This window comes from Chiloscyllium plagiosum, unplaced genomic scaffold, assembly GCF_037043375.1.
Source record: "Chiloscyllium plagiosum isolate Xiang-an unplaced genomic scaffold, Cpla_swu_hap1 HiC_scaffold_3, whole genome shotgun sequence".
In the NCBI taxonomy this organism is placed as follows: domain Eukaryota; kingdom Metazoa; phylum Chordata; class Chondrichthyes; order Orectolobiformes; family Hemiscylliidae; genus Chiloscyllium; species Chiloscyllium plagiosum.
This window is the reverse complement of record NW_028270141.1, coordinates 156,900,205-156,924,426: the sequence shown is the minus strand read 5'-3', so window position 1 is coordinate 156,924,426 and position 24,222 is coordinate 156,900,205. Positions and strand designations below refer to the sequence as shown.

General features: G+C 43.0%; 1 protein-coding gene across 3 annotated transcripts in view; it reads right to left on the bottom strand.

The window, feature by feature from the left end:
- enah (ENAH actin regulator) overlaps positions 1–23,887 on the bottom strand; it is a 430,686-nt gene extending 406,799 nt beyond the window's left edge. The window contains exons 1-2 of one of the 3 annotated variants that reach the window (XM_043687385.2): positions 23,758–23,887; positions 23,419–23,559 (exon numbers count right to left, since the gene is read on the bottom strand). In XM_043687385.2, coding sequence (XP_043543320.2) covers positions 23,419–23,423 — 5 coding nt within the window. In that variant the 5' untranslated portion in view covers positions 23,424–23,559; positions 23,758–23,887. Of the gene's footprint in view, positions 1–23,418 lie in introns of all 3 variants that reach the window. The other 2 variants (XM_043687386.2, XM_087984585.1) reach the window with 2 other exon arrangements.
- Between the last annotated feature and the right edge of the window lie 335 nt (positions 23,888–24,222).

Genomic DNA, 24,222 nt, shown 5'->3' with positions numbered 1-24,222 from the left:
GAAGTGAGGAGAGAGCAAGTGACCAAGAGAGCATAAGCAAATGAGACACAGATGGGTGGTGTGAAGGAAATGTGGCTGGGGCGGAGACCAGATGAGATGAAAGAGAAAGTGGGGAGGGGAAGGAGTGGGAAGGAGGAGGGGAGGTGGATGGAGGAAGAGAGTGGGAAGGGCAGGTGGGGAATGAGAGGGAGGGGGAATGAGAGGAAGGGAGGGAGGGAGATGGGTAAAGGAGAGAGGGAAAGCGAAAGGAGGAGGGGGAAGAGATGGAAGAGGATGGAAAGGACAGATGAGGAGAGGAAGGTGAGGGAGGGGGAAGGTGAGGGAGGGGGAAGGAGAGGGAGGGGGAAGGAGAGGGAGGGGGAAGGAGAGGGAGGGGGAAGGAGAGGAGGCAGGGAGGAAGAGAGTGGGTGGGGGGTGAGGGAGAGGGAGGGGTAGAGAGGGAGTGGGAGACAGAGTGGAGGGGAGAGAGAGGGAAAGGTGAAGGAGAGAGAGGGTGGACGGAGAGATACGGGGGAGAGAGAGGAGAGAAGAGGCTAAGAAGCGACTATGAGAGCGAGAGTGGTGGGGAGAGCGCGGAGTGGAGAGAGGCAGGGGGGAGAAAGAGGGAGGGGACGAGAGGGGGAGCGAGAAAAAAAGAGGGAGTGGGAGAGGAAGAGGGTGGGAGAGAAAGATGGTGGGGATAAGGGGGAGAAAAAGAGGGAAGAGGGTAGAGACAGAGGGAAGGGCAGGGGAGAGAGTGGAGAGACAGGGGAAGGGGGAGTGAGAGGGAGGGGGACAGGTGTGAAGGGAGAATTGGGGAAGGGGAAGGAGGGGAAACAAGAGAAAGAGAGGGGGTGCAGAGACAGTGTGGGGGGGGGGGAAGAGAGAGCAGGTGGGAGGGAGAGAGGGAGGGAGAAAAGAAGAAAGGAAGAGATAAAGAATAAAGGACTAGGTGTAGAAAGAGTTTACGGATAATAAGCGAGAGACAGATAAATGCCGGAGAGGGTGTTAACAAGAAATGTAAATGGTTGAAAATGGGTTTGCTGTGCTGAGAGTAACCCATCCAGGACATGACCCAGCATGGAGGTAGTGGGTAACAAACATAGATGATGGTGTTCAAGATCTGAAACTTTTTAAACTCAATGTTAAGTCCTGAAGGCTGTAAGGTGCCGAGGCAGAAGCAATGCAGCCGGCCTGAGACAGAAATGTTGGCATGGGAACACAGTAGTGTGTTGAAGTGGCAGGCAGCTGGAAGCTCAGGGTCAATTTACACATAGAGCAGAGGTGTCCAACAAAGTCACAAAACGACTGCTGACGCCCAGTGTCATTGTTCTAATCATACGTGACTTGAGATTATTTGTGCAAGATACTGGAGGGTGGCACAGAGCTATCCCCTTGTGAGAAAAGCAGAAAGCTGAGAGAAACAAATAAATGCTTCAGTTTTTCTCCCATATACAAGTCAAGGATGAACATGCTCTATTTGTTCAGGAGAGGTCGACTGGAGATATCATATCTGGCTCAAAACATTAATTTTATTTCTCTTTCCACCGAGACAACCAGATCTACTAAGTTTCTCCAGCATTTTGTGTTTGTTTCAGATTTCTAGTACTATATCTGCAGTATTTTGTTTTCATCCAAATGACTACTGCTTTACACAACTCATTTAAAGCACTTTTTTGAAGCAAAGCTTTTACACAATATTAATTCATCAATCATTTTAAGCATTTATTCAATGCTCTTAAATCTGAGTTAACCTGAATATTTTTAATTCAAAGGTTTCATAGATAGATCATTTTAGAAAGGGGTAATTATTGTTTAAATATCCCTTTAGCAGAAGAGCATCAATGGTCTAAATATTTTGACTTCAAAAAAAAAATCTGCAGCAACCCCATTCCTACTAGATGCCATGTTGATACAACTGAATTTTCCTGAAGGCTGTGGAAATTACATTTTGACTTGTTGGTAAATATGGTAAAAACAAGGACTGCAGATGTTGGAAACCAGAGTCTAGATTAGAGTGGTGCTGGAAAAGCACAGCAGGTCAGGCAGCATCCGAGGAGCAGGAAAATCAACGTTTCGGGCAAAAGCCCTTCATCAGGAATAGAGACTTGTTGGTAAATATGCATGCTTGCAAATAACATAGCTTGTCTGGTTATGCAACTCATAACAGGGCCTTAAGTTCCACTTCTTGCTGTCTGTCAGCAATCAACTAAACACTCAAATTGTCGAACTCAATGCTCAACCCACAAGGTTCTGGAAACCTATCACGTTAAATTTTCACCTTGCTCACCAGCTGACACTTCTGTTCTTGGCTCCCTGTAATGTCCATCTGAAACTCAATGAAAGCTCGAGGATCAGCATCTCAACTTTCCAGCTACACTGCAGTCTTCAAGAGTAAGAGTTATATTAGACTTGAAATATTAACTCTGTTATTCTCTCCACAGATGCTGCCAGACCTGCTGAGTTCCTCAAGCACTTTGTTTAAAAACACAGTCTTCCAAGCTCATTGAATTCTGTTTCAGAAGCTCTGCCCAATTATTTCCATTTCAGGTCTCAAGCTTTACTGTATTCTCAATTTTGTTTTCAGACGACAACTGTTCATCTGTCAGTTACTGGCACCTTTTAAATCTTCACTTGTCCCATGACTCTGTCCTTGTAACATTAACTTTGTTGATTGATCCTCCCACCATTCACCTCAATACTGACATTCCCTTTTATATTTTTTCCAATCTGTTCCCTTCTACATTTCTATGCTTTCCAAATTCAAATTAAATCTGAACCATCAAATCTCTCAGTCATGATATAAGGAGTGAGATTTAACCTTTAGAGTTTGGATTTTGAACCAGAGGCATATGGGTTTGATCTGTGTCTGAAGGAGTTTAATGGCTATCATATAAGTACTTCTGTAGCCATGATATTTTTTTATAAATAGTTATGAGAAACATCCCACAATATCAATTGGAATTATAACGCTGCACACATGCTACGTGATCTTCTGGTTATTTCCAACATCTTGTCTTTTAGGTCTCCAATGGTTATATTATGTAACTTTGGTATAAAAAATATTTTTGATGAACTTGTATGAAACCCTCTTGGGCAAGTGGAACTGAGAAGGTTGGTAGCCTTTCATTTGACACATCTACTACACACACGAGAACTAAACATGATATGCAAGAAAGCGCTTGACCACAGGGTGGGGGTAGGCATTTGTTCTGAAGAATTCAGGATATTTGTTCTTAGTGTCAATGGATCGGTGTTAATAAGGTTGTTCAGTTGTGGAATGGGTTAGCTGAACGAGGTTACCTAATGACCTTTTTCACATAGTTTAGACTAGTCTCTTATTATGATCTACCGTTAAAAGAGAGCTTATCTAGCTAAAGCATTTGGCCTGACATGATCAGGGTTTCCCACTTTGATGTGCATGTAGCTTAATTAGTCAAGTGTACTTCGACCTGTCAATTAGTTTCTCTTCCTCTACAAACTTTTGCCATTTTCTTGCTGCTTATCTGATTATGGACATGCGGTGTTTTCTGTAATCTCAGTACCAATTTCTGTATAAAGACAGTTTGTTTGCAGCAATAAGGGACGTAGCCTCAGAGAGCTCTTGGGGGTAAGAGCTGGCGCTGCTATTCTGCTAATGTTTTTAAAAGCTGATGCCATTGGTAAATGAAGGTAATAATTTAAACTAAACTGTCTGTAAGAGCTTTATATTCCAGACTACCACCAAGTACGACCTCCGGGACGAACCAAGAGAGGCTTACAGGTCGAGTCCAGGATAGCCTGAGCCGTCTCGAATAGGTACTTTAACAGGACTTGAACCTGGACCTTCTGCTCCCGAGCAGGGACACTATTATTGGACAAGACCTTTTTGCTTTCATATGAACACTTGATGCTTTCTTGAATCAATGACAGACAGTTAAAGCTTCATCATTGCTACAGTACAAACAAGACCAGACAGGAGATCAACCCTAGGTTTCTTAATAATTATGGGATCACAGAGACAAAATCTGAACCAATTATTACATCTTCATTGAACAACATACATCAGAAACACAACAGCATAAATAATTCACCTTATAAATATCCCAAAATTACTCAACCTTCAAGGAAAAACGGGGAAAAGCTATTACGCTGCAAAGATTGGCTTTCTGAAAAAATACTTTGGCCAGGGTTTATTTGTGAAGACAAAGCAGTAAAGAATAGAGCAATTCAAATTCTATTGCTCTGATATTCTGGAAAATGTGGTCAAGTCACTAACCACATGGTTGTCCCTGAAGCCTTACAGACACAACTTGCTCAGGTAAAATAATATTTACAAGCTCCTTCATTACTCTTTCAAAAGAGAAAAAAAATGAGGCTTCACCCATAACTCAAATAAGGTTTCCTTTCCAGAAATGGGAAGAGATCATCTAGGCAGTCTTTCCTCAAGCTTCTTGCCTGCATCTGAGGAAGGAATTTGCAACAAGGCAAACAATTCAGTCACATGATTTCTATGAAGTCTTTTTTTGAAAAAGCTCCTGTATCTACAGTGATCCTGGAACAACCTCTTCAAAGAAACCATTACAGAAAATTTCAAAAAGTTCATTTTTTCTGCATTCCTTGGAAACACAATATTTAAGATTAAATATGAAGGTTTTTGTAGTAGCATGAAGAATATGTTTATTGTAAACATTCAAACCAGCAGAAACTTGAATACCAATACAAGCAGTAGAAAACAACATACTATCACTTCAATTTTATTAATAAAGCCAAGCTCTAAGCAATAACTGAAACATTGCCTCATGAAACTTTACTTCATATGATTTAGTGCGAGGTCAAAATTTACACAAAATTAAAGTCTACTCAAATTTTCCAGAACATAAATGTTTTTATCTTTCTCCACAATATTGTTCATCCAATTTACTATCTTAGTTTTCAGAAAAAAAAAATTCCATTTGAATTTTTTGCAACATCAGAGGAACTTACCAAGCCACTCAGATATCTCCTCCAAACAAAACTAGCTAAAAATTTAAATTGGTCATCAGCAACTATATTTTATATTGCTCCTCAACTTACCAATTACTCAGCCTTAATGTAGTTTGTGCATTGGCTTTTTCCTTATTAGGCAAAGGGTTGGAATCCCTGGCTTAAAATGGGAAATGTAACAGTTACCATACCAACTTCTAATATTTCACATAAAATAGCTTTCAGACTATAAATACACATGTTTTAAGTCATGCTTTAACAACCACAAACACTCTGCATGGTTTCATTACTGAACAGACCAAACTTTGCTTCAAACCTTTCCTGCATTTTAAAGAAAGGTTTTGAGATATTGGAGGACAGAACATTTTTACCTCAAATGTTGTATGATTAATCTAATCTCAAATAATAGCTCATCAACACTCAACAACCAATGCTAAATTGTCTCAATCTGATAAAGTTTCATGGAAACAAAATAAAAATCCACAGTTTAGTCATTAACAAATCAACGTATTTAAAATGAATCACATTATTTTATTGAATGAATACAACAGTGATTTTCTAAGCTATTTCAGAGAGCAGTTAAGAGTAAACCACATTGTCATCGGTTTGGAATCACATATAGACCAGACTGGGCAGGATGACAGGTTTCCTTTCCTACATGATACTACTAAACCAGCTTGGTTATTACAATAATCCAATCAGTGCATGGTCAATAATACAGACTTATTTTACTTCAAACACAATTTAACTACTTGAAATCAAAATTATCTAGTTACAATGCCAGAATTTTAATACACGGACATTGAGACAAGAGAAAGTCAGAATACATAGTAACTCTGAGGAACTGAAGTGCATTTATTTCAATGCAAGGGGTTTTACAGGTAAGGCTAACAAACTCAGGGCATGTTTAAGAACATGGGATTGGGACATCATAGCTATTAAGAAACTTGGCTAAGAGATGGACAAGACTAGCAGCTTAAAGTTTCGGATTTGTTAAGCTATAGGAAGGATAGAAAAGGATGCAAGAAATGATTAGGGTGGCGTTTTGGTTACTGCTGTAACTAGGGAAGGTATTTCTGAAAAGTCTTCCAGTGAAAATGTAAGGGTAGAAATTACAAATAAAAAAGCAATGATCACTTTCATGAGATTGCACTACAGGCTTCTTAATAGTCGCAGGGAAATTGAGAAACAAATATGAAGGGAGAGCTCAGATATATGTAAGCATATGGTTATAATAACGGTGGATTTTAATTTTCCAAACATTGACTTGGGCTACCATAATGTTAAAGGATTGGATGGTGAAGAATTTGGCAAATGTGTCGAAGAAAATTTTCTTATCAATGTTTGGATGCTCCTACTGAGGAGCAAAACTAGATCTTCTTTTGGGCAAGAAGGTAGAACAGGTGACTTAAGTAAACGTGGGGGGACACTTTGGATCTTGCTATCATAATTCTATTAATTTCAAAATGGTTTTGGAAAAAGATAACTCCATGTGAGTTAAAGATTTTACTTGAAGTAAGGCAAATTTTCATGGTATGAGAGAAGAGCTTTCAAAAGTCGATTCTAGCAGACTGTTCGCGGGTAAAATAACATCCGATAAGTGGGAGGCATTCAAGTGTGAAGACGAGAATTCAGAGGCATTGTGTTCCTGTTAGAGTGAAGGGTAAGGCTGGTAAGCTTAAGGAACAATGGATGAATAAGGATATTGAGGTACAAGTCAAGAATAAAAGAGAATCTTATTTTAGATATAGACTACATAGATCAATCAAATTTAATCAATATAAACAGTGTAGTGGCATTCTTAAGAAAGAAGGCAGGAAAGTAAAGAGGGGATATGAGATAGTATTGGTGGATAAGGATAATCCAAAGAGATTCTACAAATACATTAAGAGCAAAAGGATAACTAGAGAAGGGGTAGGGCCTCTTAAAGGTCAAGTAGGTCATCTCTGTATTGAACCCTAAGAGATGAAAGAGATACTAAATTAATATTTGTGTCAGTTTTTACTGTGGAGAAAGAAATGGAGTCTAGAGAATGTAGAGAAATAAACTTTGATGCTTCAAAAACAGTTCACATTCTAGAAGAGGAAGTTTGGGAGATCTTAAAAAATATAAAGATGGTTAAATCTCCAAGACCTGATCTAATGTATCCAAGATCATAGTGGGAAGTAAGGGAAGAGATTGCAAGTCACCTTGCAGAAATATTTGCAACATCTATAACTACAGGTGAGGTGCCTGATGACTGGAGGGTGGCTAATGTTGTACTTTTGTTTAAGAAAGGGTGTAAGAAGAAATCAGAGAACTATAGACCTGCGTGTCTGACTTCAGTTGTGGGTAAATTGTTGGAAGTGATTATTAAAGATACAATTTATGGATATTTAGAAAGGCAACAATTGATTAGGGACAGTCAGCAAGATTTTGTGCAAGGAAAATTGTGTCTCACAGATGTGATTGAGTTTTTCAGGAAGTTACCAAAAAGATTGACAATGGTAGTGTAGTCAATAGAGTCATAGAGTCATGGAGATGTACAGCATGGAAACAGACCCTTCGGTCCAACTCATCCATGCCGACCAGACATCCTAAATTAATCTAGTCCCATTTGCCACAGCTGCTGCCACACCTGCTGGGTTTGTCTAGCAATTTGCTTTTTGATGTATATGAATACAGGGAACTACAAGAGATGAGAGGTTAACTCATATCTACAAACAAGCACTCCTTCCAACACTGATGCTCAGTAGTGGCAATGTGTACTATCTACAAGATGCCCTGCAGAAATTTACGAAGGCTCCTCAGACAGCACTTTCCAAACTCATTTTAAATATAACCTCCATTTCCCATTTAAAGAATCATTCAAGAACATTCAATTAAAATAATTGGAAATGATTTTCCTCGACCTTAACTATGTGTAACTGAAGCTAATTTTGTTTTATTCATTTATGAGATGTAGGTGTTGCTGGTTGGTTTATTTGCAATCCCTAGTTGCCCTCGAGAAGATAATGAGCTGCCTTCTTGAACTGCTACAGTTCATGTGCAGTAGGTAGACTGACAATGCCATTAAGAAGGGATTCCAGAATTTTGACCCAGCAATACTGAGGGAACAGTGATGTATTTCCAAGTTAAGATGGTGGATGGTTTGGAGGGAACTTGCAGGTGGTGGCGTTCCTTGTACTTCTATATGGTAGTGATCACAGATTTGGAACATGCTGACTGAGGAATCTTGGTGAATTTCTGAAATACATCTTATAATGGTGTGCTCTGCATGCTGTTACTGAGCATCAGTGGTAGAGAGCGTTGACACCTTGCCAACCTAGGCTGCCACCTTGTCCTTAGACAATGTCAAGCATCGAGTGTTGTCGCAGCTGCACTCATCCAGACAAGTGGGAAAAATGCCCTCACGCTCTGACATATGTCTTTTCAATAGTTAGACTAGTTCAATTTCTGATCAATGATAACCCCAGGATGTAGATAGTGAAGGATTCAATTATGATAATATTACAACACACAAAACAGTAAAATTAAAACTTTCAAAGACCCTAAAAAAATGACTCATGGTTCTTAACCAAACTTTCTGAATAGCCAGTCCCAGACTTGGCAAATAAATCAATACCAGGCACCAGGTTAGTAGTTTAAACAAAGGACTTTATTTATTAACACAGTAACTTCAATAGCTCAAAGTTAAACAAAGTAGTCTACAGTATGATTTAAATCCAATAATCTTTGTTTTCAGCTTCATTCATACAACAGACAAACAAATACAATCAAGGGATAAATGTTTTAAAAAAGGAAAAGTAATAAAACTGGCCAAATCACTTCAACAGTTTCCATGATGCATTGTTTCACAGCACTGACTCTTGACTTCTTTTTTCAATGATGACCAATGCCATCTTTTCCAGTTCACTCTGAGAAAGATTCAATAACTTTTCTTACTTAATTTCTATTCTCTGAATTTTCAATAGTTGATAATGGGAGGTTAGGCACGGACCTTTCAAATCTTCATGCTGGAGCATCAACAACCAAACTCCTTCTGTCAGAAACCTTCAGTTCACAACAGTTCTCTTCCAGTCTTGCTGGCACCAATTCCTAGGAATGACCAGAGTGACCAAACATCTGCTACCTGGTTAAACATTCGGCCTTTCCAGAGTAAAGCATCTATAAAGTTCTTTGATCAAGAACCAACCTGCAATTAACTTCTAGGTCTCCCAGCTCTTAGCTTTTGTGACTTTATGCACGAGGACAAAGACCTCAGCTAGATTATTGTGTACAGTTCTGAACACCACACTACAGGAAGAACGTAAGTGCATTGGATCATGTACTGGAGGGCACAGATTTTAAGTGATTTACTAAGGAAGTAAATGCAACACAGGGAAACATTTTCCACAATGTAGCTTCAAGTCTGGAATGGACCATCTGAAACTATGATTGAGGCAGGCTGAATTGAGGCAATCAAGAGGGTTTTGCATGATTACTTAAAACAGAAATAAATGTGCAAGGTTAGAGAGACAGAGCAGCTATTATGGTCCCAGCTGTCATTAATGGAAAAGTGTCAGACAAATATGGCCTGATGGATCTGTGTGATTTGCTTCTAAAATCCACGCAAAGTTGTGGATTTTATTTCAACATTAGAAGATAAGTTGATTAACCAGTAGGATGTTGCAGCATCTCTGAGCTCTGAAGAAGGGTCACCAAACCAGAAAAGTTAACTTTGCTTTCTCTCCACAGATGCTGCCACACCTGCTGGGTTTGTCTAGCAATTTGTTTTTTTGAGGTATACGAATACAGCTAACAAGAGATCAGAGGTTAACTATACCCAACATGAGCAAAACGAATGTAGTGTACAAAATACCATGCAAGGACTGCACAAAACACTATATAGGACAAACAGGAAGACAGTTAACAATCCGCATACATGAACATCAACTAGCCACGAAACGACACGACCAGCTATCCTTAGTAGCCACACACGCAGACAACAAGCAACATGAATTCGACTGGGACAACACTACTATCATAGGGCAAGCCAGACAGAGAACAGCCAGGGAATTCCTAGAGGCATGGCATTCATCCACAAACTCCATCAACAAACACATCGACCTGGACCCAATATACCAACCACTACAGCGGACAGCTGAAACTGACAACCGGAAGCGGCAGGGACAGACCACTATAAACACCGGAGGAAACATCAAAGAAGCGCTTTGCAGGAGGCTCCCAAGCACTGATGATGTCGCCTAGCCAGGGGACGAAACGTTTGCAACAAAAACTTCCAGCTCAGCGAACAGAACCACAACAACGAGCACCCGAGCTACAAATCTTCACACAAACTTTGAATGCAATCCTTCCAACACTGATACTCAGTAATGGCAATGTGTACTACCTACAAGACGCACTACAGAAATTCATGAAGTCTGTCCGTTGAAATGTTTGTTGCAATCCTTATAGGGTACTTTGTATAGGACGTTCATTCTGCTGGTTGTTGGTACAGGGTCCTTTAGACTAATCAAGAGCTCTTTCAGTGTGTTGATAGGTTTGTGGGCTACCATGATGCCAAGCCTAAACAAAGACACGCACAGGAATTCAGAGAGGCCTGGCATTCAAACTGGAAGTCCATCAACAAACACATCGATCTGGACCTCATTTACCAACATCTCAGAAAAAGAACCAAAAGTGATATCATCCACCACAACAGACCAAGACAAACAAATACAAAGCGGGACAGAACACCAGCACTTCAATGGAGGCTCACTGATGATGTTACCTAGCATGGTGACGAAACGTCTGAGAACGAATTTTCCAGCTCAGCGAGCAAACTTACAACCTAAGTGGAAACAACCTCTTGGCATGTATTCTGTTCAGCCATTCAAATTTTACACACTTTAATGAAATTATTTTTCTTCTCAAAAATTCAAAAATGTAATTAGAGCAAAAATTTCATTCCCTATTTTAATTACAATGAACTGTGAGGAAGCACTAGGGACTGAACAAAAATAACTAATACTAAAACCACTCAAATTACAGTAATCTGAAATGACAAGAAGAGCAGAAATTATTTGTATAATGAAATTTATTTTTTTTTAAACTATTGAGCAAAGAAAAGTGAGCACAATTTACATACTGAAATCTTAAATTTATTCTGCTGACTTACCCTAAACAGTAAATAAAGAAATTTGGTGGTACATCTTCACTGATTTTTTCCATTATGTGGATCAAACAGGTTATTACTTTTCTTCTTTTATCTGACATGATACCTACAAACAGTGACAGCTCCCTTCAGATTGGTGACAATGCCCTTATTACTAAATAGCAGATACTCTGCTGGTTCAGTCTACCCATCCAACATTAAATGCGTCCCATTCCTGCAGAAACCATGGTTAATACCGAACATAAACCAAGAACCAAGTATAAAAGTCATGCAGTTACCAGAAATCTATATTAAATTCTGGCTCAGCTTCAAATACAGTGTTGTGTTCAATTCCAGAACAACATACTATCAAAACAATGTAAAATCTTAAAACAGGGTACATAAAACATTGGCCAGAATGATTCTAGATGGAAGATGGATAGACTGAAGAAAATGGGGTTATTCCCCTTAAGACTGAAAGGATATTTGATCCACTGGTTCGGGGTGTAAACAATAGATAGCAAGAAACTGCTTTTACTGACAAAAGAATTAAGCAGAGAGTATCAATATAAAAGGTGAATGGCAAAAACAAAGAACAGCAACAAACAACTTTTTTTTTTAAATGCAATGACTAGTTAGGATTGGGAACACTCTGCCTGAGTGAGAGGCGGAGGCAGATTCGATCATGGCTTTCACAACGGAATGAGATAAGCATCTGATCAGAGAAAATTTGTTAAAAGAGCAGAGGGTCTAGAACCAAGTAAGAAGCTCCAGCAGAGCTGACAATGACATGACTACCAGAACGAAATCCTACTGAGCAGTAACCATCCTTTAATACCGTTCTCAGATTCAATGATTAAAGGGTGATCTAACTGAGGTGCACATCATGATTACAAGAACAATATACGAGATACAGAACTATTGGCTCTCGTACAGGAGAAGTTAGTTTAATCATAAAATTGGAGCTACGTCATTAAAGAATGATGGCAGGAACCACTACAGGGCAGTGGAAATCTGTTACAATGCCTTCAGAAAGTAAGTCAACCAGATGTCTCAAAACTGAAACTGATAGATGCATTAGGCAATGACATTCTAGAAACAATGCAGATCAAGCAATTCACAATACAAACCATAAAACAATACAGGACATAAGAGTAGAAGCAGGCCATTCAGATCATCACATCTGCTCTGCCATTCAATGAGGTGGTCATGCCTGATTGGATAATGCTCAATTTTACATTCCTGCTTTTTCCCTTACTGATTAATAATCTATCCTTGAATACTTAGCAAATCCAGCCTCCACAGCCTTCTGCAATAATTCCCTGCAATAAGAAATTCCTCCTCAATGCCATCCTAAATGTGTGACCCCTTATTGTGAAATTATGCCCTCTGGCCAGAGACACTCTCACAAGGGGAAATAACCTTTCTGCATACACTCTGTCATATCCCCAAGAACGTGTGCGTTTCAATAAAGTCACCTCTGAATCTCCTAAACTCAAATACTTGGGAAGAATAATTGGGCCGATGGGCCTGTTTCCATACTGTAGGGAATCTAATCTAATCAAATCTAATAACAGGAAGGCAGAATACTGGATCAATGGAAAGATTCTTGGTAGTGTGGATGTACAGAGGGATCTTGGTGTCTATGTACATAGATCCCTGCAAGTTGCCACCCAGGTTGATAGTGCTGTTAAAAAGGCATACAGTGTATCAGGTTTTATTCGTAGTTGGATTGAGTTCCGGAGCCGTGATGTCATGCTGCAACTGTACAAAATGCTAGTGTGGCCTCACTTGGAGTATTGTGTGCAGTTCTGGTTGCTCCATTACAGGAAGGAATGTGGAAGCATTGGAAAAGGTGCAGAGGAGATTTACCAGGATGTTGCCTGGTCTGGAGCGAAGGTCTTCTGAGGAAAGGTTGAGGGACTTGGGTCTGTTCTCATTGGAGAGAAGCAGGCTAAGAGGGGATTTAATAGAGACATACAAGATGATCAGAGGATTAGATAGGGTGGATAGTGAGAGTCTTTTACCTAGAATGATGACATCTGCTTGTACGAGGAGGCTTAGCTGCAAAATGAGGGGTAATAGATTTAAGTCAGATGTTAGAGGCAGGTTCTCCACTCAAAGAGTAGCAAGGGCATGGAATGCCCTGCCTGCCAATGTAATTAACTCAGCCACATTACAGTCATTTAAACAGTCCTTGGATAAGTACACGGATGATGATGGGATAGTGTAGGGTGATGGGCTTAGATTAGTTCACAGGTCAGCACAAAATCGAGGGCTGAAAGGCCTATTCTGCACTGTACTATTCTATGTTTAGATTAGATTACTTACAGTGTGGAAACAGGCCCTTCGGCCCAACAAGTCCACACCAACCCTCCGAAGAGCAACCCACCCAGACCCATTCCCCTACATTTACCCCTTCACCTAACACTACAGGCAATTTAGCATGGCCAATTCACGCAGACACAGGGAGAATGTGCAAACTCCACACAGACAGTTGCCCGAGGCAGGAACTGAACCCGGGTCTCTGGCGCTGTGAGGCAGAGTGCCGCCCTAAGTTCTATGAATAAGTACAAGCCCAACCTATTCAACCCCTCCTCATGAGTAGTGCCTTGCATAATTTTAACAAAACCTCCCTAATTTTATAATCCATTCCCTTTCAAACTTTTCTTGTAACCTGCTGAACCTAAATGCTAGCTTTTTGTGATGTGACGATACTGTGGCTTTGAGATGTGTATTTTATCCTTTTTTTCTGAAGGGAGCTTTTGAGCCAGAGGCGTAGAGTTGTCTATTCCAAGCCAAAAAAAGTAAACAGCTTGTGAGGCTCTTGGGTTTTTTTTTAAAGTTAGAACATGAGAAGCAGTGTGAATAGGTGGAGTCAGGTTCAGTTTAGCTTTCAGTTGTTGGGGTTTTGAAATTGCCTGTGGAAGCTGTTATACATCTCTCTCAGCTACAGCAAAAAGCTTCAGTTCTCTTTCTCTGCCAGAAATTTCCCTTGGTGTTCTTTTCTCATTACTGGATAAACACCACATATCAGACAATCTATTTTACTGAATTTGCCTTTGCAAGTGTATGTTTATGGGATGTTACTATATTGGAACAGTTGCTGTCTAGTAGTTAAATAATCTATTATTCCGTTAAATTTTCCAATAGAGTTAAAGTTAGAATAATTCTTTTTTTGTTTGTATTTTAACTATGTGTAAAGAATAAAATTGCGTTTGCCTTAAAGCCAAGTAATGTGACCAATCGAATTACATCTGGAACACAGCACCTTACACTTGTCTTTAAATAAAAGTTAGGGTCTAGGCTATCTCCTTGATATATTTGTCAAGGTCTGGACCATAACAGTGATTTATGCATGAAGATTTCTAGATTCATCTGCACATGCAGCTTTCTGCAGTCTTTCTCCATTTAAATGATAGTCAGCTCCTCTATTCTGCCTGTCACAATGTATAACCTCTCATTTTTCCATAGTATATTCCATATTTCAAGTCTCTGCCCACTTGCATAACCTAGCTATATCTTTCTGCAGACTCCACTCATCTTCATCACTTGCCTATCCATCTATTTTTGTGTTATCTGCAAATGTAGCTTTCCTCATCCGAGTCATTAATATATGCAATCTGTCCTGCTTAACGCAGTAGTTGCATTCTCGTGCAACCTCTTATTACAGAAAATCGCACAACAGAAATAACGGGGCCTACAGGAAAAACAGGGTTGGGGCGAACCACCAAAAATATCAGGAAAACACAAAACAAAAATTAGTAGCCGAACACAAATGACAGCACAATTTAAGTAAATGTTAAAACCATATATTTTAATGAAATAATATAATAAATTTAACACTAGGGTTTCTGAGTTTGCTGAGTTACAGTACTGTATTAAGACAGGGGCTGAGGGTCATCATCAGCATCATCATTAATGTTAAAGCTCTTTCAAAATTGAAGAACACTATCCTCATTAATCCCTTCAGGAGCTGCAATCAGCTTCCTGAATGTGCGCCTTAAATAATAAGCTTTAAAAGCTGATATTGCATCCTGGTCCATGGGTTGAATGAGAGAGATCGTGTTCGGAGGTAGAAATAGCACTTGATGATTTCAGAAAGCTCACCAATGGTGGGAGGATGGGTTGGTACATTATCCATGAGGAGAATCTTGAAATCCAAATCTTTTCTCCTGCAATAATTTCTAAAAACCATTCTCAAAAATATCAACAATAAGGTCAGAAAAAATTTGCCCTATCATCCAACTTCTTTTGCTTGACCTGAAGTAACCACCTCAAGTGGACTTAAAGTAACCGGGGACAGAATCGCATAATACCTAACGCGAGTTCCCATTCTTAAAAAATCTTTTCCCAACTCACCAATCACATTACAATCAACAGGAATCAGGTGAAAACCCTCTACTGGTTGTAGTCGTAACTGACAAATTGGAAGATGGTTGTGGTTTTTGGAAAGCAGTCACCTCAGCCCCAGGACATCTCTGCAAGAGTTCCTCAGTGTAGTGCCCTAGGCCTAACCATCTTCAGTTGCTTCATCAATGACCTTCGCTCCATCATAAGGTCAGAAGAAAGGATGTTTGCCAATGATTGCACCATTCTTGGCTCCTCTGAATCAATCCATGTTCAAACACAACAATACCTGGACAATATCCAGGCTTGGGCTGCAAAGTGGCAAGTAACATTCATTCCACATAAATGCCAGGAATGACCATCTTTCCATTGCCCCTTGACATTCAAGGCTATACCTTCACTGAATCTCCAACTGACAACATCCTGAGGTTAAAGTGAGGACTGCAGATGCTGGAGATCAGAGTCAAGGGTGTGGTGCTGGAAAAGCACAGCAGGTCAGGCAGTATCTAAGGAGCAGAAGAAATGACGTTTTGGACATAAACCCTTCCTTAGGAATGAAGGGCTTATGTCCGAAATGTCAATTATCCTGCTCCTCGGATGCTGCCTGACCTGCTGTGCTTTTCCAGCACCACACTCTCGACCAACATCCTGGGGTTACCAGTTACCAGAATTAAACTGGGCTCATGCTGTAACACAGAGCATACAAGACAGGCTAGAAATACTGCAACAAGCCTTGAGCAATGTTGTACAACGAGCGACCTAGGGTTTCAGGTACATAATTCTTTGAAGTTTGTATTATTTATAGATAGGGTGGTTAAGAAGGCATTTAGCATGCTTGCCTTCATTGCTCAGATCTTTGAGTCCAAGAGTTGGGACATTATGTTGGTTAGGCCAGAAGAGGTACTGCGTCTGTTCTGGTCTCCCCGTTATAGAAAGGATATTATTAAGCAGTAAAGAATTCAGAAGAGATTTACCAGGATGTTACTGAGAATGAGGTCTGAGTTATACAGATAGGTGGAACATGAGAGGTTGAGAGATGGTCTTATATAGGTTTATAAAATCATGAAGGGTATAGAAAAGGTGAACGGCAGTCTTTTCCCTTCGCTAGGGGATTTCAAGACAAGGGGCATATTTTTAAAGTGAGAGGAGAAAGATGCAAAAAATACAGAGTCACATAGGTGTACAGCACGGAAACAGACAGTTTGGTCCAACTTGCCTATGCTGAGCAGATATCCTAAACTAATCGATATCATTTGCCGGCACTTGGCCCATATCCCTCTAAGAGGTAAAAACAATGACTGCAGATGCTGGAAACCAGATTCTGGATCAGTGGTGCTGGAAGAGCACAGCAATTCAGGCAGCATCCGAGGACAGGCAAAATCGACGTTTCGGGCAACCTTTTCCTGCACAGAAAGGTTGCCCCTTAAGTCCTTTTAAATCTTTCCCTCTCACTCTAAGCCTATGCCCTCTAGTTCTGGAGTCTCCCACCCAGTGAAAAGACCTTGGTTATTTACCCTATCCATGCCCCTCACAATTTTATAAACCTCTATAAGGTCACCCCTCAGCCTCCAAAACTCATGGAAAACAGCCTCAGCCTATTTAGCCTCCTCCTATAGCGCAAACCCTCCAACCCTTGCAACATCCTTGTACATCTTTTCTGAACTCTTTCAAGTTTCACAATATCCTTCCCAGAGTAGGGAGACTAGAATTGCACACAATATTCCAAAAATGGCATAACCAATGTCCCATACAGCTGCAACATGACCTCCTAACTCCTTTACTCGATGCTCTGACCAAGAAAGAAAACCATACCAAACGCATTCTTTACTATCCCATCTACCTGTGACTCCACTTTCAAGCAACTATGAGCCTGCACTGCAAGATTTCTTTGCTCAGTAACACTCCCCAGGCCCTTACTATTAAGTGTACAAGTCCTGCCCTGATTTGCTTTTCCAAAATGCAGCACCTCACGTTCATCTAAATTAAACCTCCATCTGCCACGCCTCAGCCCATCTGATCAAGTGTACTGAGGTAACTTCTCTTCACTGTCCACTATACCTCCAATGTTGGTGCTGCTGCAAACTTACTAACAATACTTTCTATGTTCACATTCAAGTCAATTATATAAATGACAAAAAGCAGTGGACCCAGCACCAATCCTTGTGGCACACCACTGCTCATTAGGCATCTAGTCTGAAAGGCAACTCTCCACCACCTTTTCTGTCTTCTATCTTTGAGGCAGTTCTGTATCAGAATGGCTAATTGTCCCTCTATTCTTTGTAATCTAACCTTGCTAACCAGTCTACCTTGTAAAATCCCTTACTCAAGTCCATATAGATCACGTCCATCACTGGGCCCTCAATTCTCCTTGTTACTCTTCAAAAAACTCAAATCATGTTAGTGATACAGGATTTCCCAAGCAAAAAACCATGTTGACTATCCCTAACCAGTCCCTACCTCTCAAAATACATGTAAATCCTGTCTCTCAAGATTCTCTCCAATAACTTGCCCATCACTGATGTCAGGCTCACTGGTCTATAGTCCCTGGCCTCTTTTCCTTACAACCTTTCTTAAGTAGTGGCACCACGTTAGCCAAACTCCAGTCTTCCAGCATCTTACCCGCGACTATCGATGGCACAAATATCTTAGAAAGGGGCCCAGCAATCACTTCCATTGGTTCCCACAGAGTTCTAAGGTACACCTGATGAAGAGAAAGTGAGGACTGCAGATGCTGGAGATCAGAGTTGAGAGTGTGGTGCTGGAAAAGCACAGCAGGTCAGGCAGCATCCCTGCTCCTCGGATGCTGCCTGACCTGCTTTGCTTTACCAGCACCACACTCTCAACCCTACACCTGATGAGGTCCTGGGGATTTACCCACCTTTACGCATTTCAAGACATCCAGTATCAGCTGTCACCATCTATTTCCTCACATCCTATATCTTCCATGTCCTTCTCCACAGTAAACAATGATGCAAAATACTTACTTGGTATCTCCTCCATCTCCTGAAGTTCCACACATAGGCTGCTTTGCTGATCTCTGAGGGGCCCTATTCTCTCCTTAGCGACCCTGTTGTCCTTAATGTATTTATGAAATCCATTTGGACTCTCCTTAACCTGATTTGCCAAAGCAAATTTCCCCTTTTAGTCCTCCTGATTTCCCTCTTAAGTATATTTCTACTGCCTTTAAACTCTTCTAAGGATTCACTCGATCTCTGCTCTCTATACCTGACATATGCTTTCTTCTTATTCTTGACCAAAACCACAATTTCTCTAGTCATCTAGTACTCCCTATACCTCCCAGCCTTGCTCTTCACCCTAACAGAATCGTGTTATCTCATTGTTGGAAGACTTCCCATTTTCCAGCTGTCCCTTTACCTGTGAACATCCCACACCCAATCAATTTTTGAAAGTTCTTGCCTAATACTGTCAAAATTGGCACGAGGAGCAATTTGTTTGTTTTACATAGAGTGATTCAGGTGTGGAATGAACTGCCAGAGGAAGTGGTGGGTGCAGATCCAGTTACAATGTTTAAAAGACATTTGGATAAGTACATGAATAAGAAATGTTCAGAGGGATAGTGACCAAGTGCAGGCAGGTGGGACTAGTTTGTATGGGATTATGGTCAGCATGAACTGGTTGGACCGAAGGTTCTGTTTGTGTCCTCTATGACTCTATAAGTAACTCAACTCCTCAGTCCCAAAAGCCTGTCCACCATCTACATTGCACAAGTGTGATGGAATATTCCTCACTTGCCTGGCTGAGTGCAGCTCCAACAACACAAGAAACTTGGTACAAAGTTTGGGACAAAGCAGCTTGCTTGATTGGCACAACATCCAGAAACGCCCATTCCTTCCTCCACTGACATTGAGACTCAGGAGTGTGTACTATCTAATGGCAGAAATTCACAAAAGTTAGACAGGACTTTCCAAACCAATGATCACTTCCAACCATAAGATCAAGGGCAGCAAATACATGGGCACATCACCACTTGAAAGTTTCCTTCCAAGGCACTCTCAAATCTGACTTGGAAATATACTGTCGTTCCTTCCGTGTCGCTGGGTCAAAATCCTGGAATTCCCTCCCCAACAGCATCATGGGTCTGCCTACAACACATGCACTGCAATGATTCAAGAAGACAGCTCACCAACACTGTCTCAAGGCAACTAGGGGCAGACAATACATGTTAGCCAGCTAGCCAGCCATGCCCATATCCCAGAAATTCTAAATACTGCTACATCCTTGATAAAAGGCTCTAGAATTGTGGTGGAAGATAATCAAGGGGTAAAAATGCATTGTGCTGAGATCTGCAGGTTCATGAGAGCCCTTAATCTTTTCAAATTCATTCATGGGACAAGGGCATTGCTGGCTGGACCAGCATTTACTACTCATCCTGATTGCCCAGAGGGCAGTTAAGAGTTAACCACAATGCTATGGGTCTGATGTCACATTTAGGTCAAACCAGATAAGGATGGCAGCTTCCTTCCTTAAAGAACATTAGTGAACCAGGTGGGTTTTTCCAACAATCGACAATGGTTTCACGGTCATCAATAGATCTTAATTTCAGGATTTTTTTTTAAATTGAAGTCCCACCATCTGCCATGGCAGGATTTGAACCCAAGTTCCTCGAACATTACCTAGATTTTGGATTAACAGTCCAACGCTAATAGCATTGGGCCATTACCGCCCCAAAATTCCAAAAACGGACCATAAAACAAATAGCACTTGGCATTTCAAGGGCAAAACTTTGCCAAAAACCTGACTGCTAGAATATAGTATTTCAATCATTTGTTCAGAGCAGAAAAGCTACAGTGATTTCCTCTAAAGGACAAAGTAAAAGACAGCAGAAAGAGTCAACTGAAGGGCAGTTAGATGACAAATGTCAGAATGATTGCAGATGACCTCGAAAAGATGTGAGAATGACATAAGACTAGCATCCATAACTCAGATTTCCTGCCAGCAATCAGAGCAAACAACAACATTGTCCATCACAATGAAGAACAGAGCAAGCAACTATGAGCTAACCACTTGCATTAAGAACAACATTCTCTCTAAGCTGCGCAGCCACTCCAAGTGTGGACACATCAACTGACATGTTATCACAATTCCCATTATCAATTTCAGATTTCCCAAAGTTGCTGCTGCACACGGACCTTGGAGTTCCATGCAAAAGAAAAAAAATGATCGGGAATGTAGAAATGCAATTGGAAACTTGCTCAAATTTCACCCATTTTCCCAGAATTAGCCAGCTTTTGTATGCAGTCCAGTATAAATCAGTGCTCTTTGACTTCCATGATCAAGGATATCTTCCGCCTACTCCGGTGTAATGTGTCCTGAGATAGTTAAATAATCCAATGCTGGATCTGTGCACTCTCTCAGGTGGGACAGATCACTTTTGGGGGAGGTGGATAGGAGAGATGCTCAGGTTTGTAAATTTCTTTTGTTGTGTCGTTCGTATTTCATCTGGGCTCAAAATGGTTGGTACATTTTCTTCCCGTCCGGTTTGACAAGTCTTGGGCTAGAAATTCCCACAAACCATTTAGAACATAGCTTTTTTATTTGTATTGAACATAGATGATAATTTGAATGCACATTTAAATATAGGCTGTGAGATGAAAGTCAAGAATAACAGGAAAATTCATTTCTATCAAATGAACATTTCTACCATTGACAACGAAAATACAAATCTAACCTTGACACGGAAAGGTCCCATAGTAATAACTCTTCAATTGAATAATTCAGACTGAATGTGGTCATTGAGAAGTTTTGTTCATAAGTTTTCTTAATATAACATAATGCTATATGACAAGAGCAAGATACTAAATTCAATTTTCATTTGCAGGACTGCACTCTCTTTGCTGGGGTTGGCAGGCAGGAGAGGGAGAGGAAGGTGGGTGAAAATGGGGAGAGATGTTGGGGAGATAGGGAGAGAGGAAGGAGGGATGGGAGGCAGGAGAAATTGAGGAGAACGGATTGGAGGGAGGACGAAGACGAGGGATAGTGGCAGGAGAGTGGGGAGGGTGGTGCAATGATGTAGAGGGAGAGGAGTAAAGATGTGGGGAGGAGAAAAGGGAGGGGAGAAATGGAGTGGGAGCAGAGGAGAAGCAGAGGGGGTAAGGGAGGGGGAAAGGGGGAAGGGTTGGGAAGAGAGAGGGGGAGGGGAAAGGGGGGAAGGGATGGGGGAAGGGTGAGGGGACGGGGGGGAAGGGTGAGGGGACGGGGGGGAAGGTGGGGGGGGGGGAAGGAGGGAAAGGGCGGGAACGGGAGGAAAGGGTGGTGGGGGGCTAGGGGTAAGGGGGTATGGGGTAAGGTGGTATGGGAGAGGGGGTATGGGAGAGGGGGGAATGGGGGGGAAGGGGAAAGGGAAGGGGGGGAAATGGGGGGAAGGCAGGAGAAGGTGGCATAAGGGAGCGAGATGAAAGAGAGATGGGGAGAAAGGGAGGCAGGGAGAAAGGGAGGCGGGGAAGAAATAAGAGGGGGTGAAGAAATAAAGGGGGGGAAGGGAGGGGGCGGGTGTGTGTGCATAGGGAATTTAGGATGGGGAAACATGAGATTGGCAAGAGAATGGATGAGGGGGTTGATCGGGAGGGGAGTGGATCGGGGCGGGTTGATCGGGAGGGGAGTGGATCGGGGCGAGTGGATCGGGGGGCGAGTGGATCGGGGGGGCGAGTGGATCGGGGGGGCGAGTGGATCGGGGGGGGCGAATGGATCGGGGGGGCGAGTGGATCGGGGGGGGCGAGTGGATCGGGGGGCGAATGGATTGGGGGGGCGAATGGATCGGGGGGGAAATGGATCGGGGGGGAAATGGATCGGGGGGGAGGGGAATGGATGGGGGGGGAATGGATTGGGGGGGGAATGGATTGGGGGGGGAATGGATTGGGGGGGGAATGGATTGGGGGGGGAATGGATTGGGGGGGGAATGGATTGGGGGGGGAATGGATTGGGGGGGGAATGGATTGGGGGGGGAATGGATTGGGGGGGGAATGGATTGGGGGGGAATGGATTGGGGGGGGAATGGATTGGGGGGGGAATGGATTGGGGGGGGAATGGATTGGGGGGGGAATGGATTGGGGGGGGAATGGATTGGGGGGGGGGGAGAGTGGATCGGGGGGAGAGTGGATCGGGGGGAGAGTGGATGGGGGGAAATGGATCGGGGGGAAATGGATCGGGGGGAAATGGATCGGGGGGAAATGGATCGGGGGGAAATGGATCGGGGGGAAATGGATCGGGGGGGGGAGAGTGGATCGGGAGGAGAGTGGATCGGGAGGAGAGTGGATCGGGAGGAGAGTGGATCGGGAGGAGAGTGGATCGGGAGGAGAGTGGATCGGGGGGGGGAAGAGTGGATCGGGGGGGGAAGAGTGGATCGGGGGGGGAAGAGTGGATCGGGGGGGGAAGAGTGGATCGGGGGGGGGGGAGAGTGGATCGGGGGGGGGAAGAGTGGATCGGGGGGGAAGAGTGGATCGGGGGGGGAAGAGTGGATCGGGGGGGGGAAGAGTGGATCGGGTGGGGGGGAAGAGTGGATCGGGGGGGGGGAGAGTGGATCGGGGGGGGAGAGTGGATCGGGGGGGTGAAGAGTGGATCGGGTGGGGGGGAAGAGTGGATCGGGTGGGGGGGAAGAGTGGATCGGGGGGGGGGGGAAGAGTGGATCGGGGGGGGGGGAAGAGTGGATCGGGGGGGGGGGGGAAGAGTGGATGGGGGGGGGGGGGGGGGGGGAGAGTGGATCGGGGGATAAATGGAAATCGACCCGGGTGATCGGGATAGCTGTACGGTGGGGGGGGGGGGGGGGGGGTTGTGGGCTCTCCCTGTGCCCCAGCCCTGTCCCGCCTTGAATCATTTCTCTTACTCGACGGGGGTCGAGGTGCACAATTCTTGTCCGGAGATACAGGCAACAATATTCAGCAGCAAAATCAAATCCAGTGAAACAAAAGCAGCGCCGAGCTGCCGTCAGCCTCCCCTTCACCAAGTTGGAATATGAATGAATATCTTGTTAAAAGCATCCCGCTGTTTCTTACCTCATTGTAGACAGGCTCCTGCCGCCGCCGCCGCCGCTTTATTCCCTCGAAGCCGCTTTCCCAAAGTCTCCGTCTCCCTCAGAGAATGAGAGAGACCACCCTCTCCCGCTCTCCTCACTCACTCACTTGGCAAAGAAACAACTTCAACCGACAAAACAAGTCGGGAGGTGGAGTGTATCCCCGGATAAGGTGAAGAGAGAGAGAGAGAGAAAAACAGATTTTTAAAAATAAATGATCACACAATTCCGCGGGGTCTCTCCCTCTCTCAGGATTCGCCACCAAAAAAAAAATCCGGCTCTGCGACCAGAAATCAAAAAGGCACCAATTAACCCTCGTTACCTCAGAAAATAGCACAGTTTCAGCTCACTGACCCAAGAGTTTCTTTAAAACCATTTCTGAGGAGGGGTTTTTCCAACCTCGAATTAGATTTTCCGATGAAGAACAATCGCCAACGGCGCGCACACGCGCTGCTCCACTCACTCTCGCGTTGGCGCGCGCGCGCACGCTCTCGCTCGCGCTCACCGGAAGTGCCTGGCGGCCGCAAGCTGTCAATCGCAAACCGCGAGGGATTTCCGATTGCGGTGTCCCGTCGGGCCCCGCCCCTTCCCAGCCTGTCGATCATTCCAATCGCACCCGCCCATTCGTCAACCGCCCCGGGCCCGCCTATCTGTCAATCATTCGCCCTCGGCCCGCGCCCGTTGCCCTCAGGCACCTTGATCTCTGCCGCAGTGAGCCCGAGTGGGCCGTTCACGTGCAGCACTGTGTGGGTTAGGGGGATGGCAGGGTGATAGCTAACTTGTTTTT